General features: G+C 37.4%; 3 protein-coding genes across 7 annotated transcripts; 2 read left to right on the forward strand and 1 right to left on the reverse strand.

Annotated features, from left to right (window-relative positions):
* The first annotated feature begins 587 nt into the window (after positions 1-587).
* On the forward strand, positions 588-15,235 carry LOC113685787 (mitogen-activated protein kinase kinase kinase 7-interacting protein 3 homolog). Of its 5 annotated transcripts, none has more exons than XM_027203341.2 (10): positions 588-765; positions 4,786-5,101; positions 6,526-6,569; positions 8,523-8,627; positions 8,866-8,965; positions 9,867-9,935; positions 10,335-10,385; positions 11,789-11,845; positions 13,411-13,518; positions 14,791-15,235. In XM_027203341.2, exons 2-10 carry the CDS (start codon positions 4,876-4,878, stop codon positions 14,898-14,900), a joined length of 870 nt encoding a protein of 289 aa, XP_027059142.2. In that variant the 5' UTR covers positions 588-765; positions 4,786-4,875; the 3' UTR covers positions 14,901-15,235. The 5 variants fall into 5 exon arrangements, with proteins under 5 accessions (XP_027059142.2, XP_027059137.2, XP_027059138.2 ...); XM_027203336.2 differs by lacking the exon at positions 588-765 and adding an exon at positions 2,868-3,140; XM_027203337.2 differs by lacking the exon at positions 588-765 and adding an exon at positions 2,868-3,140 and having other exon boundaries at positions 14,794-15,235.
* Positions 15,236-17,726: 2,491 nt separating this feature from the next.
* LOC149041660 (uncharacterized) lies at positions 17,727-19,043 on the forward strand. Its single transcript, XM_089180906.1, has one exon. The coding sequence runs from the start codon at positions 17,727-17,729 to the stop codon at positions 19,041-19,043; it is 1,317 nt and encodes a 438-aa protein (XP_089037032.1).
* Positions 18,773-21,258, reverse strand: LOC113683710 (uncharacterized). Its single transcript, XM_027200980.2, has 3 exons — positions 20,992-21,258; positions 20,729-20,811; positions 18,773-20,597 (listed from the first exon to the last, which is right to left on the reverse strand). Exons 1-3 carry the CDS (start codon positions 21,158-21,160, stop codon positions 19,326-19,328), a joined length of 1,524 nt encoding a protein of 507 aa, XP_027056781.2. The 5' UTR covers positions 21,161-21,258; the 3' UTR covers positions 18,773-19,325.
* Positions 21,259-22,246: the final 988 nt, after the last annotated feature.

Genomic DNA, 22,246 nt, shown 5'->3' on the forward strand with positions numbered 1-22,246 from the left:
CCAGGATGAACTTGAAGGCCCTTCACCATTTTGGCACACAGTCTGGGCCGGGTTTAATGTTGAGTGACTAAGTGCTACATATACATTTGGGGGGGCTATCGTGTCTTTTAATGATGATATGGCCCTCGATCATTAAAACCGTAATCAACAACTATACAGTTGGAACAAGTGTTGCAATATTTTGACATAATAGGGCCTTGCATCATTAACTCAGTACAATTATACAGTTGAACGAATATTGTGGTAACATTTATTGGCTATTTTAACTTCAGAACAATAGAAGAAAAGAATTAGAAATATTGATTGTTGCGAGACCTATTTTCCGAGACGTAAATTTGGAAAGTGATGTATGAATGTAGGTATGTAGGTAACGTGAATTCTTGTCGGAATCCCGACTTAGAGTTTTAAGAGAAAACGAGGCACCAACTTACTCCTCAAAGGCAGCTAAAAATTGCGAAGGATGGTGAGCTGTTTCCTCTGGACTTATTTGAGGGTAAACTCATCATTCGTACGTAAAACTGACCAGTTTCTGACTCAGCGATGACGCAGTTGTGCGACGTGGCTCTGGGCGGAATAAGGGCGGACCTACTCACGTGAGAGCACTGTGTTTATGAACAAGAAGTACGGACGCTAGTCATTACATACTGGGTCGCTGAGAGAAGAAAAGCGTTATTTAAAATGTTGATCAACAGATTGGCCGCAATTGCAATAACGTGGTAGATGAATATTCAAGAATCAGAACTTGCAGCTTGAACGGCAATTTTGGTATGGTAGTCATATGTAAATCTAAATCAAACAGAAATCTTAAATTGTTTCTCCTTTTTGGGAAGCGATTCGAGAGAGTTACAAGTGTTAGAAACAAGTCAAAGAAACCAGAGACGGCGGATTCAACGAAAAACATAGGCCGAATTCCATGCTTTTAGGCGAGTATGGGCATTTTTAAACCAGCTCTAATCGGCTTTATTAAATCTTTCATTCGGTCAATCTAGTGGGCCGTAGCTCACTTCTGGCCTGATAAATTAAAAAGTTTGTTTTAATTTGTAATTCAACCCCTCTATTTGAACGTGGAGATGTAATAAATATCCTACTATAAATCCCGTTTTCTCGGTCCGCGCTGTCATTTATGGAACCTCGGTTTTCAGGCCGCTCGGATTTACTACCCACGCGCTTTACCATTGAGCCTTAAATCTATGCGGAAAAACTCCGATTCCTTAAATTACAGTACGGACCGAGAAACGAGATTAGTGAGAGACGTTTCTTTTTTTAAGGTATGATATATATGACAAAGTATGACTTTAACACGTTACATCCGGTACTTAATATTTCTGTTGGCCTTATGGCGATATGACGAGGGAGAAAATCACGGTTTAAAGGTCACCTGCGTCAGGGAACCGTAAAAACCGAAAATTGCACTGAGCTAGTTCCAGTCTTAGCTATTGAAAATAAGATTAGTATCGGATATTGAATTGCTTTTGCATTCATCTGATACGAGCAAGGAAAACCCTTCTTTAATCACCGTCTTTTATTCTTCGATTTTCAGAGTTGTTGTTTTTGCAATTTTGTCTTTTTGTTTGGGTTCATTTTTCCGTTTTTGAAGATCAGGTGACTTAACGTGATTAGGTTAAAAACAGGAAGCTCAGAAAGAGGTCATTATTGAGTCACTTGAGAGTGAGAAAATCGTTAAACATAAAGCGAGAGCTAACCTGATTATTTACAATGAAACTGGAGCGATTCACAGTTTTTTTTTATTCACAGTCACTTTCATCTAAAAAACATCTTCACATCAATTTCTCTTTCATTTGAAACTTCCACTAAGATAAAGCGACTTTTCTGCTGTAAAAACTGTCTGAAAAAAATCTCTAGTTTTGCAGTTACGAAGTGTGTGAAACGGTTGTAAGAGTTATTTTAGTTCCATAGAATCAAAGTTAACGGCCAGCAGGACATGGGATTCGCTTCACGATGGCCGCCCGGCCGTCGCCAAGTCAGTCTCTGGCGAGGTATCAAACATGCGTACATGTATACCTGTAGCCAAGGCTTTCCAGCGGCGGTAATGAAAATTAAAAACACATATCAGTGCGTACAACGAAAAATTCTTACAACTCCTTTCGTTAAAAAATGCTTTCAGAATAAATCTAAAACTATAAGGGTGACATGTATGTAAATTTAAAGACCCTTTCCGAAAAATGTTCCAGATTTTTCGCTCTCCGAGAAGCGACAGAGCGCCGGCTAACTGATTTGAGTAGTTATCCCAAGGGATGTTCAGATCTTGATGTTATCACCTGAGGTGAATTGGTTCTCGAAGTTTCTATGTGCAAAATTTCCTTTATTCCTCCCTTCTCCAAAATAAATCTGCAAGTTAGCGAACCCGATCCGGTGGATTTGTTTAATTGATTGGATGGAATCAAACTGGGGTTCATCGCTTGTTTTATTTCGTCTTTCCTTATTTGAGTTGTTGTTATTTATAATAAGTCGTGCGTGTCTGTGTGGGTTCTAGCTTCGTTCTTTAACATCAATTTTTCTTTTTATCGATCCTACGGTTGAATCGCGTCACTGAAGCAATTATTTGATCAGGTGGTAGAAAAAAAAGGTAAAAAATCAGATGAAAGTATCGGTGACAGCGGAAAGAGAAAAATATCACAGAACTCTTTCTAACATTGACTAAACATTTAGTAGTATGTAAAATCGTTCTTTCACGGTTTTTTGAATCACTGTAATTTTACGGAAACTAACTATATTTGCCTCTATTCTGTTTTTTGTTTTGGTTTCCTTTGTTTTTTACACTATGGAAATATTCTATTGTTCTTTCAATATCGATATATTATCGATTGGCACCTGATTATCGGAAGATATGTCACGTGCCACAATGTTATGCGCAGTACGTGTTGAATCTGACGTTGGCCGTAAAAGGTCTGTGAAAGTTTCACTGGGGATACTTCCTCCCTAACCTATCCTTTGCTTTTCCGTCGGAAATCATATAAGAGACGTTGTAGAAGGGAACACAAAAAGCCTTGTACATGGTGGACGCGAAACTTTTTATGGCAACGGAGAGAAACGGGCACAACGGGCAAATATTCGAGGCCCTTAGAAGTCGCTTTCCCGAGATTCCGGAACAAGTTATTTCCAACACACTGCAGGCTGAGGTAGGGAGATTTCTATGCGGTATTTGGACAATTTTTGGGTTACTTTTATCAGGGATTGTACGGAGACAAAATGAGTGTGTCATTCAAATACTTTTGTCTTTGAACTTTTATTCTGAAGACGTTCTTCTTCCGTTCCTTCCGTCGGTTAGACGCGGAGGTGTTGTCTTGTAAACATCGCGTGTTCGCCCATCAATGTAAATGTGCTTGAGCAGTATATTTTCGAGTTTGTTCTTTCTTTTGTCGAGTAAGGCTTCCTCTAAGCTCAGTCATTACGATTATTCTAAATTTGCCGTGTCGAATTGTATAATATTGATCGAATTTACTGCGTACGGCTTGTAAACAAAGTTGAAATTGGTTCATTCGCTTGTATCAGAAATTTCTTTGGGTCAATAGAATGGTGTAACCAAAAAGAAAAGCGTTCCATGAAATACGGATCTTACCTGCATGTAGCGTTCGGTATTTCAGTCCTTAAAATCGCACAATAAAACTTAAGGGAATTAATTGTAACTCGCCAAAATCAGTTGTTGGGTGCAGTGCTTCTCTAAATTGACTAAGTTCCTGATTATCTAAGAAATGATATCGAAAGGAAAAGGACTTACCATACGAAAAATCCTTACATTAACCTTGCCTAGTTCCATCAAAATCCTTTCCTGGTTTTCTGCAGTAAATCTGCCAGCGGAAGAAGGCGGATAGGTTGTAGGGATCATGTGTTTAAACGCTCATTACTACCCTCGGATAGGTCACTTCTATAAATTTTTGAGAATCGTCATCGCCTTTGCAACTTCCACAACTTGGATGATAGTCATAAATCATGTGCTTGTTGGAAATATCATTGTGTATTCACAAACACTTCCTTTTTTAGAATTTTATTTAGATCCTCAATTTTGTGTTATAAAAATAATCTAACTCTAGATCTTCTCCCCCACTAGTAATTTGTACATAGCAAAACCCATGATGCCTGTATGACGATACCTCTTATGGGAATCAATTATGATGAATTTTTCTGTGCTTGCCTTTAATAGTTTCCCCTTTAATGAATACTTCCTCAGTTTAAGTTGTGTAAATTACAGTAAACAGTGGTATTCTCCTTCTGGCTAAAATAATCTAAGTATAATGTCTGGCTAAATAATTACATCAATTCTAACTGTATACAAGTAAGTATTAGGAATTTTCTTTTTGAGAGTGATGTGCTTCTTTTATAAGCAGGGAGAAATTATTTCTTTTTTTTTTTTTCATATAAGGAATACTTCACCACACAAAATTAATGTTACTGTTTCATTATAGAAAAGTTTCAGACATGAAATGTTTTATGATGTCTTCAAAATGCTTGTTGGATTAGAAATACACAAATATAACCTATAAGTATTAAAAATTTGGTTTTCTTTTGGGTCAGAACATTAATGTGTGATGAGGATTGTACCAAGTTTGTGATTATCAGTTCTGATGCTTATTTATAAAGCATTTTATATGATTGTGTATAAAAATTTGCAGTTTGCATATTTTCAAATGTTAAGTATGCTGAGAGCTTTGATTCTTTAACTTTTGTCATAATTAGCTAAAAGAGACATTTAACAATTCTGGCCAAAACCATAATGCTTCAGAAATTTTAAGCATTTATTCTAATTTTCACCTTTTTATTTTTCAGCATGGCAACCCGGAGCGCTGTTTGAGTATTCTAGCAGCAGAAAGTGATAGATTATTGTATGGTGGTAATGTTGAGGTAATAGACAGTCCAATGCCTGTTCAGCCATCTTCACAAAGTACACCTATTGATGAACCTATATCAATTGCAATTCCCCCATCAACCAACCCACAACGCTTCCCAAACAGAATAGAACCTCCAGCTTTACAGCCCATGACAAGACCTATGACAGTAGCACAGCCCAGTTCTGCTGCGGCTTATGTTTCGTCTTGCACTGGAGAGAGACAAATACCATCTACAGTTGCAAGTTATGATCAAAGTAAGTGCAGAGTTTTAACTTGCAGTGAAGAGGAAATAGTTGTTTGGGTTGTCTTATCACCAACTTCTGATAGAAACTTTTGATCAAGTTGTTGATAAGTCAGTCGATACCACTGATAGCAGTCCTTTTCAGGGTTCCTCTCACCTACATAGCAGGCTTCATGATCAGGCATTACTCTTGGCATAAACCATTTCACTTGTATTTAGAGGAAAGGAAAAGTTATCTTTAATCTTTCAATTCCCAAGTTCTAATTGTTAATTTTCCCCTTTAGCTACCACACATTCTCTTGATAATTAATTACAATGATTTAGTTCTAGATCAAGATAACAAATTCTATCTGATTAGTTTGGATATTTTCATAGCCAGTGTGTGCTGGATAATGTGTAGACATCATAGCAAGAAGTGACATGTTAATCACTTTTGAGAGTGAAAGAGTTAAGTTTACTTATGTTAGTTAAATGATCAAAGTACATTTACTTGCCTGATGTTAAGGCTTTGTTTGGTTTAAGGTTGCATTGGTGTTAGTATGATTACCATACCAGGTGATCAAAATACTAATAACACTCATTTCCATAGTTGCCTCATGAGGGGTATTGTCACGAGCCAAAAAATTTTGTCCAACTATACTAATCAATTTTCTCCGAGTAAAATCAATTGTGCTTGTTCAGAATCATGCTTTGATCCATGCTGATCATACATGACTCACAACCTCCTTTAAGCAATGGCCAAACTCAGAGTTTTGCCAGCTTTCTACATCTACTCTATGTACATGTGTCATGTTGCTTTTGACTAAAGCACCTGTACTTTACAGGATGTAGCAATGCTCATTAGATGTATTTACTAGTTACACTGTATGGCCTATATTAATGCAATCTACTCTGTATCTCAGTGGCAGTGCATTGTATTGAAAAATTAAATGGTCTGTGGATCCAATCCTAGTGGGAGACTTTTCCCTAAGCTTGCTATATTTAATCACAATGGTTTAATGACCAATGCAGATTTGATTAAAGTTGAGGGGTTTGGCGTAGGCATGGTGCTTCCACGTGAAGGGATATCAATTGGCACATTTTATCCATATCACCGTGTTTTAGGGAGTGGTCAACAATGGAGTCCAAAATCTACCACACTTCATTTCAATATGACTGTACCTTCAATTTCTCAATCAGTGTATGGCAGTAATAGAGAGCAAAAGGCATTATTAGTTTTGCAGGAAAGGTTATCAAAGAACATACATGGGAGATAACTAGAGTATATTCCAGAATATTACAATCTAATTGGCTGTGCCTCAACTTTAAACACTTATTTCATATTTTCCATAATAATTTCTTGGCCATTGGAAATTACATTTATAACATGTACAATGTTGTTAAAAGTTGTGTTCATCCATTGATTATAAAATAATTATTGCATCCTCATTTCTGCAGCATTACTTTGTCATCAACAGCGAAGGTTAGAAACATTGAATAAGGTATGTGTTTTGGTTCCTTGTCATTATTGGTTGATTAAAAATGGTAATTGAACTGTGTGAAGTGCAATTTTTATAGGTAATAACGTGATTTTGAGTGGAATTTGGTGATAATTAGCACTAGTGATTTTTTTCAAAGACAACCAAACTGCACAGACCTTGGGGCAAGTGCAATTTGTAGTCTTTGAAAATTTACAAGTGCTTATTGGCACCAAATTGCACTCAAAATCATGTAATTACTTATTTAATAATATGCATGGAAAAATTACTCAGTTCTGATTGGTTAAGATGAATACAGTTTTCAGGTAATTTAGTGCAGAAGAGGTTTAATTCAGTGCAAAGAAAGTAACAAATCAGACATTCTGATTGGTCAATAATCAAAGAAACTCACAGATAGCCAATCAAATGTGAGCCTTGGATGTCACAACAAAATTTGAAAATTTGAGAGCTAAACAATGGCCGGTGTTTTAAGTAGGTTTTCTTTCACCACTGCAGCTGAAAAACAGCTCAAACAATGAAAACACTGTAAAAAGCACTTTTTTTGGTTCTTGGTTTGAAAAAAGTGGTGTTTAGAGAAGGGAATTGCCTAGGAAATTGAAAACTACGAGCCGACCCAGTTTAACACTTTGCTCGAATTATTCAGTGCTGAAATTAAAAACAAACATGGTTAAACTTTGGAAACAACAATTCCATTTCATTGAAAGTGATTCGGACACAGACTGAACAATTCCTTGAACTGTTTAGTCAGACTTTGAACTTTTTTGTGCCTTGAAGATGTGAAGATATCATTGCATATTGTTATATTGTTTTGATCATATGTGGTTGCTTTGGCTGAACGCACGGTTTGAATAAATTATTTTTGCACTTGATGCGCATGCTTGTTTATGCTTAATTATGATAAGCCATCTTGTATTTTTTCATGTAAATTATTAACGCGTAATCACATGATTTTTCTTGTGCAATTTGGAATAAACAAGCACTTGCTAATTTTTTCAAAGACCACAAATTGCCCTCCCTATGGGCTTGTGCAATTTTGTTAGTCTTAAAAAATTTACTTGTGCCTATTTATTCCAAATTGCACTGGAAATCATTTAATTACCTATACAAAAAAGCATCCCAGAAAGTCAAGACAGACAAAATTTTGACAGTGGGCATGCTATTTGCAATTTGCATTTGTGTTACATGGAAAATGCACTTGTTTTCAGCCAATCAGAAGCCTATAATTGTTTCATGTATGTTATTAAGTATGCAATCGTATGAGTGATTTGAAATCATAATTGCTGTATGACTTTATACCAAAGTTTTATAATGACATGAAGTTCAAGTACCACTTGATTAAATCTATTTTAAAATTGCAAACTTCAGTCACTCAAATGCAAGGGGTATTTTAGTATGTTAAAATATCATAGTTAGCCAGTAATGTGCTGGTTTTTATAAAGTTGCAAAACTTGACTTATATTTTCAACAAGCCTCAAAATCTGATTGGTGCTCATGTTTTAGTAAAGCTGTTTCTTTGGCTCAGAAAAATATTTGATTTAGTACATGAAATGGTGTGATTCTTGAATAAATTGCACCAATGAGAGCCAATCAGATTGCAATGAATCACCAGGGATTTTGAAATGGATGTGATAAAAAATATTATAATTACTTTGTACTTTATAGATTTATAGTACTTACCATTTTGAATGCAAAATGACCATACTGTTACACTCACTTATTCAAAAAATCATAAATGAGCTTACTTTGCATAAATGGGACATGCACATACACAAATTAAACAGGTTTTTGTTTTGTTTTGTTTTTTTTTTTCAGTACAACTGAACCATCCATTCAAATATTGCATGATATTTGCACTCAATTCCTGTTTTATTTGTGCTCTACTCAGTACATTTGGATAATAAAGGTTGTGAATAGTTGACTTTTGTATCTCACCCAATATGGTCTCTCTTATTGAAGGAAATGTACAATGAGCATCGCAAATTGATAAGATTGAAAGATAGCTTGCAAGAAAAAGAAATGGAAATGGTCAACAATAAATTTCGTGTCGCTGCCAATCCCACTGTAAGTAGTTCAAGTGTACAATTTTTTTAATTCAGTTTATTCATACTGTGGTTTTTAAGTTGCAATGTTGTTCTATATTGGAGCTTCATTGCTTGTCCTTTGTATCATGGTATTTGAGATTATTTCATTCTGTGAGAAGTTATGTTTAATTTCATGTGCACTTAATGACATAATTACATACTAAGGTTAAACATACCTGTAAATTTTGATATTAAATGAACACTTTGCATCAATTTAGCCTACAGATGTAAAACACTTGCGTGATGAAAATCGGGTGCTGAGAGAAGAAATTGAACAAATGACTCGTGAAATTGATGGACTTAGCAATGGTAGAGATGGTAAGGAAATATTTGACTGTGACATCAATTAATAATTGCAACAAAGTCTCTCAAAGAGTGGATATTTTCCCAGAACAAGTTTTTTCAGACTGTTTATTATCATACACATATGACCTATCTGGCACCACACTCATGCAATCTCATAGAAAATCATACTGAATCATAGCTGATGTGTGTAGGGGTGGATGGGTTTATGCAAGCCTGTCTGCAAAATGCCATCTTGCATTCACATGGTTTTGTTGCAAAAACTTAAAAGAAAACACCAATAAGATAAAAACTTCCTTTTTTTGATGAACTGCTAGTTTCTTGTTGAGACTCGAAAAAAAAAGGTATGGATAAATTTTTATTGCAGAATGTTTCTAATGGTTGTCCCATCCCAATTAAGGTTGAAACAAAATTTTTTGAAATTTTAGCACTTGTGGTCATATGGTTAAATACTTATTTACTGAATTTTGTTAGGCTGAAAGGGAAAATATTGAGCACAGAGCTGGGTGCACACAAATCATATGTGCATGAATTTAAAATCTAAGGAGCCTGTTGTGCCATTTCAATTTGAAGTCATAAGGATGACATACATGACACTAAGTTTGATCAGTACTTGATTACACATACCTTAAACTCCCACAAATAGATCACCAAAGTACAGGATTGTCATCAGGAAAAAAAAAAACAGAAAAGATAGTCAATTTGAGATACAGCATTCATAAAATCTTAAATCTTACTTTGGATTATTTGTTTTTTGTGAGTTTTCTATCATCCCTAGCAATGAAAAAGGTACAATTTATTGCTAAAACTAGTGCAAATTATAGTTATGTTTCCCAGCTGAGCGTTTGTGCTTTTACGACAATCACCATTGATTTCAAAGTGGATTTATTTATTAAGTACTTTGATTGTTTTGCAGTTTTAATAGGAAATACTAGTAATAATCCAGTAGTAACACAACCGCCACCACCTTATCAACCTCCACCAGGTATGTCAAGTCTGACATTAGCAACAAAATTTGCACCAACTTGTTCCTTTTTTTTTAATGTAATAATTGTTGATGATTATTTAATATTTTGGTGAGAAGCAAAGTACACCAAAATCATTAATATATTTATGTAGAAAGATTGTTAGTACCTGTACAATATGTGAACCACCATTCAAGTACACATGTTGTTTTGTAGTTCAAGGCTAATGTAGGTTGAAATGATTTGAAACCTTTTTATATGATTGTATTTTCCTTTGTATGGGGTAATCTGTTGTAAATGGTAAAATATTAATATTCACTGAAAGATACAAAATTAATCAACCTACACGTTGTTTTTAAGGGATTTCACTAGATTTCTTCCTTCAGTGTAAAATTAAGCTTTTTATCTCTTTTTTGCAGTGAGAAGAGTTGAAAGTTTTCCCTCAAGCCGACCTCACAGTGGAACAAATGGTAAGTATCATGTCACTTAGAGGCTAAAATTCCAATTCACACTGTCACCATGTATAATGCCTCATTCACAATAGAAATTGTTTTATCTTGGTAAGAGATATTTTATGGTTGATGATTATTTTGTTTATGTATCGTGTTAGTAGAGGAAACATGTCAATGAACCCTTCAACCCCTTATGGTGACTGGCATCTAATTTCTCCTTACAATATCACCCCTGAATCACACATTAAGGTCATGAGAATAAAGGAAATGATCAGCAATGTTAGAAGCTCTAGACTGTTAAAATAAATTCTCCTTGTCAGCACAGTAGGAAATGTATAGAGAACAGTATGGAGAATATGTCTACTGATGTTAGCGGGTAATGGGTTAAAAAATTATTCAAGTGAGAACCTCAAACCATTTACAATTATCTTTGGCAAGTGTCCTTCTCGATTCATCTGCAGTGGAAAGCTTCATCTTAAAACCTTTCAGTTTTCACTCCCAAAGATCTCAACTAGAATTAAATTATTACAGTGGTTGAAATCATGTGCATGTACAGGGGTTTCAATCAAAGTAGATGGGTTGGGAGTACATCCACCCACCTGTAAAACATAGGCTAGCAACTTAAGGCCTGTCCATGAATGTCTTTGCACTACAAACACACATGTAACTCTCTTTGCACATAAGAACAACAAAGCAACCTAGACCAAAAATACATGAAAATGCAACTGTAAGAGCCTAAACTTTGAAAATTCAGGAGCCAAGACCTTTACAAAAAGAGCAGGCCTATAAAGCTACCTTAACCTATCCTAAACTACCAGTTTGTTCCTGACTTTATTGAAACCACTGACCCATGCCTGTTCCCAGACACTGAGGCATAAAAATTACATTAAATTTAGAAAGTAGAAAATATTAAAGAAAGTTAGATGTGTTACTACACTGTGTAATCTGACCATGATCATAGCACAGAGTAAGATGATGATTGATGCCTTTAAATGAAGCTTCAGGAAATACATCGCAGTGTGGCTGTAGGATTTTCCTAACCCTTTGACCCCTAAGAGTGACCAGCATCTAATTTCTCCTTACAATATCACACCTGAATCAAATAGAGTCATGAGAAAAATGAAATGATCATTAACTAGATAAGCTCTTGCTTGTTATACAAATTTGTTGTGGTTAGCACCTTAAGAAATGTACCAAGGAACGTTTGTAGAATATGCCTTGAGATGTTAGGAAGTTAAGGGTAAAGGGAAACAAAATACATTAGAATTAAATATTTTGTTGTAACAAAAATGCATCTTTATCAAATTCTGCTTAGAGTGACTGTGACTTGTAATTCTAATACATTAATGGCACTGCCAGGAGAGTCTAATGTAAGATCACCTTGGATTGCCTCTTATCAACAAGTGATCTTTTATTCATAGGTTATGGCCCTTCACTGACTCGATTCTGTTCAATGTTTGGAAGAATACCCACTCATGGTATTACATTTAATTATTAATAACTTTTAATTGTGTTAACTTGGCTGATTGAAGTACAATTCAAGCTGTGACAATTTAAGGGCTAATGCTTGAAATGTCAGCTTTGAAACTCTTTACAGTGGCCCATATACCTTATCAACTCATTTGATAATACTAAATTACCCTGTTACATTCTCCCTCCAATGCAGCACCAAAGTTTCTCAAGAAACTTACTCCTTTTTTCATTTGTGATAATCGAAGAAATATTTTAAAAATTAAACAAGTGCCCAACATTAGGCTGATTTGAAATTACAAGTAGAATGACCTTTGAATTGTACGACTTAAGGTATATTTATTATAATCATATTACTAACAAATTACAAGGTTAATATAGTCTGTGGTATCAACTGTTTAAAAAACAGTTAGCAATAGTTGGATAGCAAATTGTTGTATTAAGTGGACTAGAAATGGTTTTGTTATCTTGAATTACCATTTTGTGAGTGGACTGATCTTATCAATTTTGGGTTTTTTACCTTTTCGTCGACACTGATATTTTTCTCAGCAACTGTTTATAAATGTAAGGCTACCATAGCAACATGACAGTCTCTTAGACACACCCCTACTACAGCTTCATGAGCCTATCACTCAAAAAGGAGTTTAAGTACTCAGTGCTTTTTTCATACTGGATTGAAAGAAGCATATCAAGATCAAGCTTTTTGCCAATTCTTTTTCACAAAAACAAAATAAAAAATAAATAAATAAAACCTGGGATGTAGCTTCAGAGCTACTGTGCTGTTTTGCTACAAAACGAGCTCTAACGACAAGGGAAGTTAAAATTAGGGAGGTGATTATGATAAGACTGAACAAGTTTTACGTTTTAAACACACCGTAAAATTTCCTGAGTTTTTTTACTAGAGTGGGTTTACTATGAAATTTACATACACTGTGAGTGCCTTTTTTTATTAATCATAGAAAGTTGTATAATACACTGGTTATCAATAAAAGTACACTGATTTTTAAATCTGCACAGGAGTAGGGGGGGGGGTTGTAACAGGTGTATTATGATAACAAGCTATTCTTATTCAACCCTCAATTTCTCTTAACCCTTTAACTACCATGAGTGACTAAGACAGAATTTCTCTTTACAATATCAATACAATATCAACCAGACAAGTGATGAGAATAAAGAAAAATATCAATTTGGGGATAATTAGTGGATCCAATACTAGATTCTCTGGACTAACATAAGAATTGTATGGTTGACAGTAAGGAGAATTACAAATGTGATCTGGGAGCTAAAGGGTTAATTTCTTCTTTGCATGAGAGTGGAGAGAAGGGGGAGAGGATGGGGAGATGTGAGTAAGAGAAAGGGGGGTGGGTCAATTCCAGTGTTACACTGAATCATCATAAAGGGAAAGTAACATTGCATTGTATGTACAACAGCCAATTGACAACAAGTTAAGGTTAATGTTGGGTTAGGGGAGGGGTCAGTGGGCAGTTGCCCAGATACTGATATTGATCCTACAATTCCTTAGACGGACCATACTTTGTTAAGCTTTAATTCGATTTTGTTCGATTTCATTCAGAGGAAGAGAGTCCTACCAGTCTGAGCCCTCCACCTCCTCTGGACGGAAGCTTAACCAACGAATGGGTGTTTCTTCCAAACTATCAGAATGTAATGCACGAACGACCAGGTAATACATAAGTTAAAGGGCAGTAAGCTGCCATTAACGTCTAATACAACTGTATATTATTTTGTGGCTTTTGATTCTAGAAGAACTGGTGCTACAGGCTACTGTGTTGTAGAGGCAGATAAACTTTTTGTTTAAAGTAACACAAAAGGCTGGAAGTTTTAGAGAAGATACACAATATACCATACATGTACATCTGGGATGACTTTAAGTCTACTATCTTCTACTCTTCAATTGACATTTTCTTTTTTTTCTTCTTTTTTTCCATTACCTGTCTTCTGTCTTCTTAAAGATGGTTTGAAAATTTAAGGTCAAAAATGAGAATTTAAGGTCAAATTCGTTGGTTGTCAGTCTTTGCAGTAAATTAATGGTGAAACAGAGAATTAACTCTGAAGTGTAAATTAAAGTGCTATTTAAACCCATGAATAACCCACAGGGCGTTAGCCCTAATAAAGGGAAACAGGGAACCACACGAGGCAAAGAAAAAATCTTTTGACCTCGGTGGGAATCGAACCCACGACCTCCGGATTAGATCTACCGTTACTCTGCCGACTGAGCTACGAGGTCGCACAGAGAAAGTCGGGGACGATCGTCCCCGACTTTCTCTGTGCGACCTCGTAGCTCAGTCGGCAGAGTAACGGTAGATCTAATCCGGAGGTCGTGGGTTCGATTCCCACCGAGGTCAAAAGATTTTTTCTTTGCCTCGTGTGGTTCCCTGTTTCCCTTTATTAGGGCTAACGCCCTGTGGGTTATTCATGGGTTTAAATAGCACTTTAATTTACACTTCAGAGTTAATTCTCTGTTTCACCATTTGTGTTCCCAGTACTACGCGGCACAACATTCATTTGCAGTAAATTAGTTAAACGATCTGTTGATATTTTTTAAGAGAGAGGAGCAAAGCAAAAAAATTAATTGATCCCCCAAAGAGAGTTTGAACCTCTGAGGCTTTGTATGGTGTTGATGTCTAACTGGGATACAGAGAGCCTGTTGGTTTGCTAACACACATACTTTTTTTACTGCCTCTTTGCTGCCTCTTTATTGAGTTTGTTCCCCAAGAGACTTCTCAATAGAGTAAGAGAGTTCATCCTTGCGTTTTGCTTCTTCTTCTTTGTGTATTATAGTCAATAGAGGTGTAAGGTGTCATGGGGAATGAAATTGGTTGAAAATTTAGGACATTTTGATTTTACTTTGGAGCATGTTAATTTTTCAAAACTGTACCTCGTGATCTTGATTTTATTTGTGATGCACTTTCTTTTGCTCTCTTTTGTGTTTCAGAAGAACGCACCTGGACATGCTCAGTTTGCACATTTGCAAATCACGAAGCCTTGGAAGTGTGCGAAATGTGTGAGATGCCAAGAAACCGTGTCTTAGAAGCTCGAGCGTGACACGGGCGTGACATTTTAGCCAGAAAACTTTGGCGGGATCAGAGTTTGACGCAGCATCTTGATAAATTAATGACAACATATGAACAGGAGTATGAAGTCTTTTCATAAGTTATTGTCAACGTTTGAAGTATTTGAAAATCGAAATGGCGTCGACGTACAGGTTATTGTTACAAAAGACAACTTTCTTTACATCTGGTAGCCCTTGGTTTGTAACTACAATGAAACTAAGAAAGTATCCAAAATATGTGATTTATTTTTCACGTGCGCAATGATGTGTTGCTTTTTCACCACTGAGGTGACAGAGAATTGTTTAAGTAAAACTATTGAAACTTTGAGCGATTTTTTTTCTCTTGGTTTTTCTTCCAAGAAATGGGGTGCAGATTAGATTTCCCGAATCCCACGATTCGATTGCAACACCCATTAGTACACGAGTCTACAGTGCTCTTTGTTTTCACACTAGGTCTCAAATATTCTCTCACCAGGCTCAGTTATCCTCCAACAAAGTTCATGTCTCTATGAGTGGACTTTTTAACCCTTTAACTCCCAAGATCTGATTGTTAATTTTCCTCTCTAGTTGCTACACGTTTCCTTGTGAAATAGTTACAAGATTTTAGTGTTAGATTTAGATAAAAGCTTCTACCTGATGAGTTCAAGTATTCTTAATACGTGCTTGCTGGATAAACTATGGATAGAGACAAGTTACACGTTCACCACTTGTGGGAGTCGAAGAGTTAAGCGCCGCTTTTAGTTAAAAATGTCCCTTTAATAAAGGGACAACCCACAGAGGGTTCATTTTTTAGAGCTAAAGGTGATGCAGCTGGAAGTTATCGAGGGCGATGTGATTCATGAAACCAGAGGCTATGACATGTTACCAATTCGTGAAAACTGCTACAGTACTTAATCGGAAAAAAGCTACCAGATCGAGGCACAGCACAAGGTAAATCGGTCATTGAATGCTGTAATAGAGGTAATGATTGCGAAACTCGGGAAAGAGCTACCAGAACGAGTTATAGCTCTTAGTAAATCGGTCATTGAGTGCTGTAATAGAGGTAATGATTGCGAAACTCGGGAAAGAGCTACCTGAACGAGTTATAGCTCTTAGTAAATCGGTCATTGAATGCTGTAATAGAGGTAATGATTGCGAAACTCGGGAAAGAGCTGCCAGAACGAGGTATAGCTCTTAGTAAATCGGTCATTGAGTGCTGTAATAGAGGTAATGATTGCGAAACTCGGGAAAGAGCTACCAGAACGAGTTATAGCTCTTAGTAAATCGGTCATTGAGTGCTGTAATAGAGGTAATGATTGCGAAACTCGGGAAAGAGCTACCAGAACGAGTTATAGCTCTTAGTAAATCGGTCATTGAGTGCTGTAATAGAGGTAATGATTGCGAAACTCGGGAAAGAGCTACCAGAACGAGTTATAGCTCTTAGTAAATCGGTCATTGAGTGCTGTAATAGAGGTAATGATTGCGAAACTCGGGAAAGAGCTACCAGAACGAGTTATAGCTCTTAGTAAATCGGTCATTGAATGCTGTAATAGAGGTAATGATTGCGAAACTCGGGAAAGAGCTACCAGAACGAGTTATAGCTCTTAGTAAATCGGTCATTGAATGCTGTAATAGAGGTAATGATTGCGAAACTCGGGAAAGAGCTACCAGAACGAGTTATAGCTCTTAGTAAATCGGTCATTGAGTGCTGTGATAAAGGTAGCGATTGTGCAACTAAAATCAAAGCTACCTCTCAAAAAAAGCATTCACATGCGAACAAACGTGGAAAACACTTTTACTTTTATTTTTCCCTATCTTTTTAAGGTGTTCTTCTCTTATCTAAAACGTTACCTTCTTGTGAGTAAAAATCAGCACTGGAGAAGCCAATTTTCGAAGCGCAACGTCTGTCTTTCCTTTACCGCTTTTGAAGAAAGGAGAGGTTTTGATCATTCTAGAGTACAGTTCGACGATATTGTGTTTTCTTCGGCGATCAAGTATTCAAATTCCGGATCAAAAAGGTTTAGAAACATGGTCTACAAATACAGAAATGTTGGACAGCTTGTCGCCCTCGAAAGTAAATTAATCCGAGCGCCTCGTAAGCGCAGGATTTGATTAAACCGTGGATAGGACCTTGTACACGCAGACTTGATTTCAATCGATTTTCATTCATCACTAAATTTTCTGGTCTCGTATACACCGATATCACGCACCGCCATCTTGGATCGAGTGCCGCACCAAAATGAGGGTGGACGGGCATGCGGTCATTTGGAGGGTTGCGTTACATGGAGTTTGAGTGGAAATAACTCGCAAATATGGCTCACGATCATTGCTGTGTAAATTACTGTACGAACGACAAACGAAACAAAAGTGGTCAGAATTTGTCGTTTTTCAACTTTCCTAAAAATTCTTCACAGAGATCGAAGTGGATTGCCGCGATAAAGCGAGATGAAGGGACGCTTTTCTTTTTCAGGTGAGTGTCGAGTCGTGACTACAGCGAGCTGTCAAACGCACGTGTGCACTTTTGATATATATGTTCGGGAAGTTTTTCGATTTAAGACTCAGTTAGTTCCCGTCTTACTTGCTTCTTAAACGTGAATTGCGTACTCGATTCATATCCAGAGGAACTATAGACTCATTACATTAGATTTTGGTCGATTTTGGCCGAAACTGTCAAACGCACATGGCACCGGTTTGTTTGTTTTCATTGACTCGAATATGATTATTAATATTCCATGAGATTCTCCCTTGTTATCAGCGATTTAATTCAGAGTGTTAAACTCGTTTCCTAGATCAAGAAAGGCTCTACTCTAGTGTGTTCTGCTCACTTCAAGCCAAGCGATATGTTTAAAACTATAACAGGGCTTATACGTCTGAAACCAGGAGTTATGCCTTCGCAGTTTCAGTGGACAAAGTCCAGCCAAGACCGCCCACAAAATAAACTACAAGAGTTAAAAACTATGGCAGAACAGCAAGAACAAGAGGAGCGACGACAATCTTTTGTCGATTCATTCCAGCAGGATGTCAAAATGGAGGAAGGGGAGACTGGATCAGGAGGCCAGGGAGCCAGTGCTAGTGATGAGCAAATGGAAGAAATGGCTACGGACGAACCGGAAAACGAAAACATAGAACCCGCCGAATTGAGTGCAGTGGAACAAATTGAAATCCTTAAAGCACAAATCAGTGATTTAGAGCAACAGGTGGAAGATCTAAAAGGGACCAGGTTTGGAGCTGAAAACATTTCCAAAGATTCTGAATTGCTGACATTTTACACAGGCTTTGTATCAAAGGAACGATTTGATAGCTTTTATAGCTGGGTTGAACCTTATGCTAAAACCATGATAAAATGGTCCCAGATTCAGCGTGAACGAGGCAAAGAAAACTACAAGCGGAGGCGCAGCAGTGGCAATTTTGCATTGTCGCTCTATGACCAACTGTTTTTATTTATGATCAGACTAAGGTTGGGATTGCTGGAGACAGACTTAGGAGTAAGATTCAATATTAGCACAAGTACTGTCAGCAGAATCATTTTAACTTGGGCAAATTTTCTGTATACAATGCTTGGCCAAGTGCCAATTTGGTCCACAACTGCTCAGATAAAAAATAGTATGCCTCAGTGCTTCAAAACCACATACCCTAAAACAAGGGTTATCCTAGACTGCACTGAGATCAAAGTCCAAAGGCCTAGCTCTAAGGTTCTGAACTCAGAATTTTATTCTGCATACAAGTCGCATACCACCCTTAAATGCCTTGTGGGAATAGCTCCTCATGGTGCAGTAACATTTGTAAGTTCTTTATATCAGGGAAGTATATCAGACAAAGAGATAACAAGGCGTAGTGGAATTTTGTCACTTATTGAAGAAGGAAACGAGGTCATGGCAGATAAGGGTTTTCTGATTCAAGATTTATTACAACCCCTAAAAGCTACATTGACAATCCCTCCTTTCCTGTCTAAGACAAAGTCTTTGCAGTTCACCTCAAAAGAAGTAACAGAAACACAACAAATTGCCCGCCTCCGTATTCACGTCGAGCGAGCAATCAGACGAATCAAAGAATACCAAATTTTTGAAAAAGTTTTGCCACTTTCGTTGGCTGGTTCAGTAAACCAAATATGGACAATTTGCTGCCTTCTCACAAACTTTAGAGGGCCACTATATTAAAACAATAACTTGCCTGTTAGTATTGTGTAGTTCCATTACATTTCCTTACCCCCCCCCACAAGAAGATTTTAGGATAGAGGTGGTGCCCCCTTGTAAGGGAGGTTCGAAATCACATTCTCTATACAGCTCACATGAGTTGGTTACATGTACTTAGTCCAAAAATCCTAAATCCTTTCATAAATTATTTGTCTCTGCTGCTGCAGCATACATCCTATTTCAAGCACTTATCAAAACATTAGGCTTAGTCATACAGATTTTTTTAACTATGCTTCACAAAGCAGGCTATGCCCCCACTTTTTTTAACAGTTCAGGGAGGAGGTATTCAAAATAAAATTTGTCTAATTTCATCTTCATCTCTGAACAAAATTCTGCATCAAACCTCACTCTTTCTAAACGAAAGTCAGATTTACAATAAACATAAAAATCTACCCATTCACAACCTGTCAACATCATCTGTCCCATGATCTGGTAGTAATAGCTATGTGTTTCTCGAAGTTTATAAACCCCATTTACACATTTCAGATATTTCAGCTGCGAGATTGAATCCGTAATAGGGCACTTGATTTCCAGCAGCCCCCAGGGATTGTTTTCAGAGGGATCATAGACCCTTCGATCTGGAGAGGCAGCCAGATGTGGACATGATGGGTTGATAACAATCCCGGCAGGGAAAACATTGCAATCTCCACTGTCAGCATATGCAGAAGCTACCTCTTCTTCTGTATTTATACCATGCCTCATGGCTGCAGTTTGCACAGTCTTCTTTAGTTGCCTTACTGCCAGTGATTCAAAGTCAGCCCTTCGGGCACAAACATCTTTAAATTTACTCGAAGATAGCCTCTGTGCCCTCAGATCATGCCACTTCTGAGTGTCAGACTGCTCCCTTGTTTCTTCCTCATATAAACAGGATTGTGCTTGTGAGACACTAAGCCCTTCAGCAAAGTTAAGTTCTGCCAAAGTAGGCACAAATGTATAATTGCTTTTAAGCAATGGTACACCAAAAGGCAGTGGCTCCTGTGGCCCCTCAACATTAATGTGAATTTTTGGATCATTGGTTGTGTTCTGACGTTGTTGGTATGATATAACTGAGCCATGAGCTACTCTCCCTAGTTTACTATTCACATGGTCCAAACTGTCAGTTTCTGGAACAATACTGTTTACTTGCATGTCTTCATATTGTTTGAATATGTCTCTCATAGAATCAATGATTTTGGGTGAACCAAAATGTTCTGGAATCGGATTATACAGAGTGGACCGTACTCCATCTAACCTGCGTATTTTCTTTTTTTGTGTTGCATCATTGCTCGGTGGTTTCACTTGCTGCACCAGCACCTCTTGCACCTCATGGGGATTGATTCCTGCTGTCCTTTGAGGAACGTGCCATGTTTGTAGTAGACTTGTTTTTGACATGGCAGGAGGTACACTTTTTAAGCCCAGTTTTCTATAATGCTCAAGGAGGTAAACCAGCCCTATTGCATGGTTACAGAGCCCTGCACCTGCTTCACAGTTGCAGGAGGTACTGGTTATTTTAACTTCGGGAGTCCTTGATATCTCAACCTAAAAAAAATTAAATGGATAAATATCTGCTGTGAATGTGTGTGTGTATGTTTTAAGAATTAACTCGTATGAAAATTACATCAAGCAAAGTTCGAGCTGAGACAAAACTTAAGTATTATAAATAAGCTTACCTGTAACCTCCATGGCTCTTCATTTTTTCTCTGTGATTTGTAGCTTCGAGCTCTAACAATTACTTGTGTATCCTGAGTTTTAACTGAAAGCAAAGTGCGAATATGGAAGTTTAATACACTATAGATTTTGCACAAGAGATTTCGAATGGCGAATCGTGCAATAAACGAAAAAAAAGCACCATCTAAGATGCCTAAAGAAGCATGCGTAGCGTGAAATCACACCAGTGTTGCAGTTAAATTTGAGACTGAAAGGAAACTTTTACCTTCGACATCGAAGATATACCCTTCGCAGAAGTTACTATAACCACGAGTTACCACCTTCTTCGGGACTTCTCCATCGGTCTCAAGCCATGTCTCGATAAAAGAGGCATCAAAAAACGGAACATTGCGGAGAGATTTCGACCACGCAGCAGAAAATCCACCTTCAGCCATATTGGCTAAACAAGCATGTCGTCCAGGATGCCCGTCCAGCCTCGTTTTGGTGCGGCCCTCGATCCAAGATGGCGGTGCGTGATATCACCCTATTTTACCTGTCGGTTAAAAACACCTTATTTGTCTGCGGACTGATAAAATTTTGAGCAGTTCTTTGTAACCAGTTGAGCCTTATGCAGGAACTGATCATGCGAAAGCCTTATACGTAGGCAGACTTAGCAAAAAGTTAGCAGGAATGGAAGAAGGAGTTATGGATGCTAGGAGTGAATTTTGGGTCATTTTCCCAACAACGTTTGCATATGTAAGGCCGCTACGTATGATGGGAATGTCCACGGACTGAATCAAACGCACAAGGGGTCTATTTTGCGTTGGGCACCGTAGACTCAAAGACAACTTCACATAATGCGATTAAGTGGAAAGGTAGGGATACTAAATGCGACAGGTGTGTGCCACTAAACCCAAAGTTTGGAAGTGTGTGCTGTCTCAGAGCGAGTCACTGCGAGCTATATTATCGCTGCGATAATTGCATTAATGCCAGTCGTAAGAAGAGACATCTCTTAACAATTCAATCGTGTCAAACGAGGCGAATTTTCCTGGTATATTTTCGCCCGATTCATCTTGGAAACGCGTCAAGAAGACGCCTTTCATACGCCTCACAAACTTTCAAGCTCCTGCTAAGAATGATCTTTCCTTTTATCTAACTTCATATGTTGGGTTTGACAAACCTCTAAAACTGGTTACTTCACTTAGTCCGGGTACAGTCGGGAACTTCGCCAGTACCCTTATTTTATCTTCTCCACGCCGATTACCTCTCGACAGCAGCAATGGCCACAAAATCGCGTCTGCTTTTCATATTTTTAAAATAGAAAAATAAGTTGTTTTGAGAAATTTTTCACGGAGCTTAAGGAGGGGCTGGTTTTGGAACGAGTATAAGTAGGCACTCCATGGGACTCACAAAAATTATGAAAGAAAATTGATTGTCGGAGAAGCTTACTAGTAGACTCTTTCCACCATCCGAAACGTTTAGTGTTATCTTGATCCCTCCGAGAAATTTCTACTTTTATTTAATTCAATTTGTCATGCCTA

This window comes from Pocillopora damicornis, chromosome 8 (genome assembly GCF_964200805.1).
Source record: "Pocillopora damicornis chromosome 8, jaPocDami1.2, whole genome shotgun sequence".
Classification (NCBI taxonomy): domain Eukaryota; kingdom Metazoa; phylum Cnidaria; class Anthozoa; order Scleractinia; family Pocilloporidae; genus Pocillopora; species Pocillopora damicornis.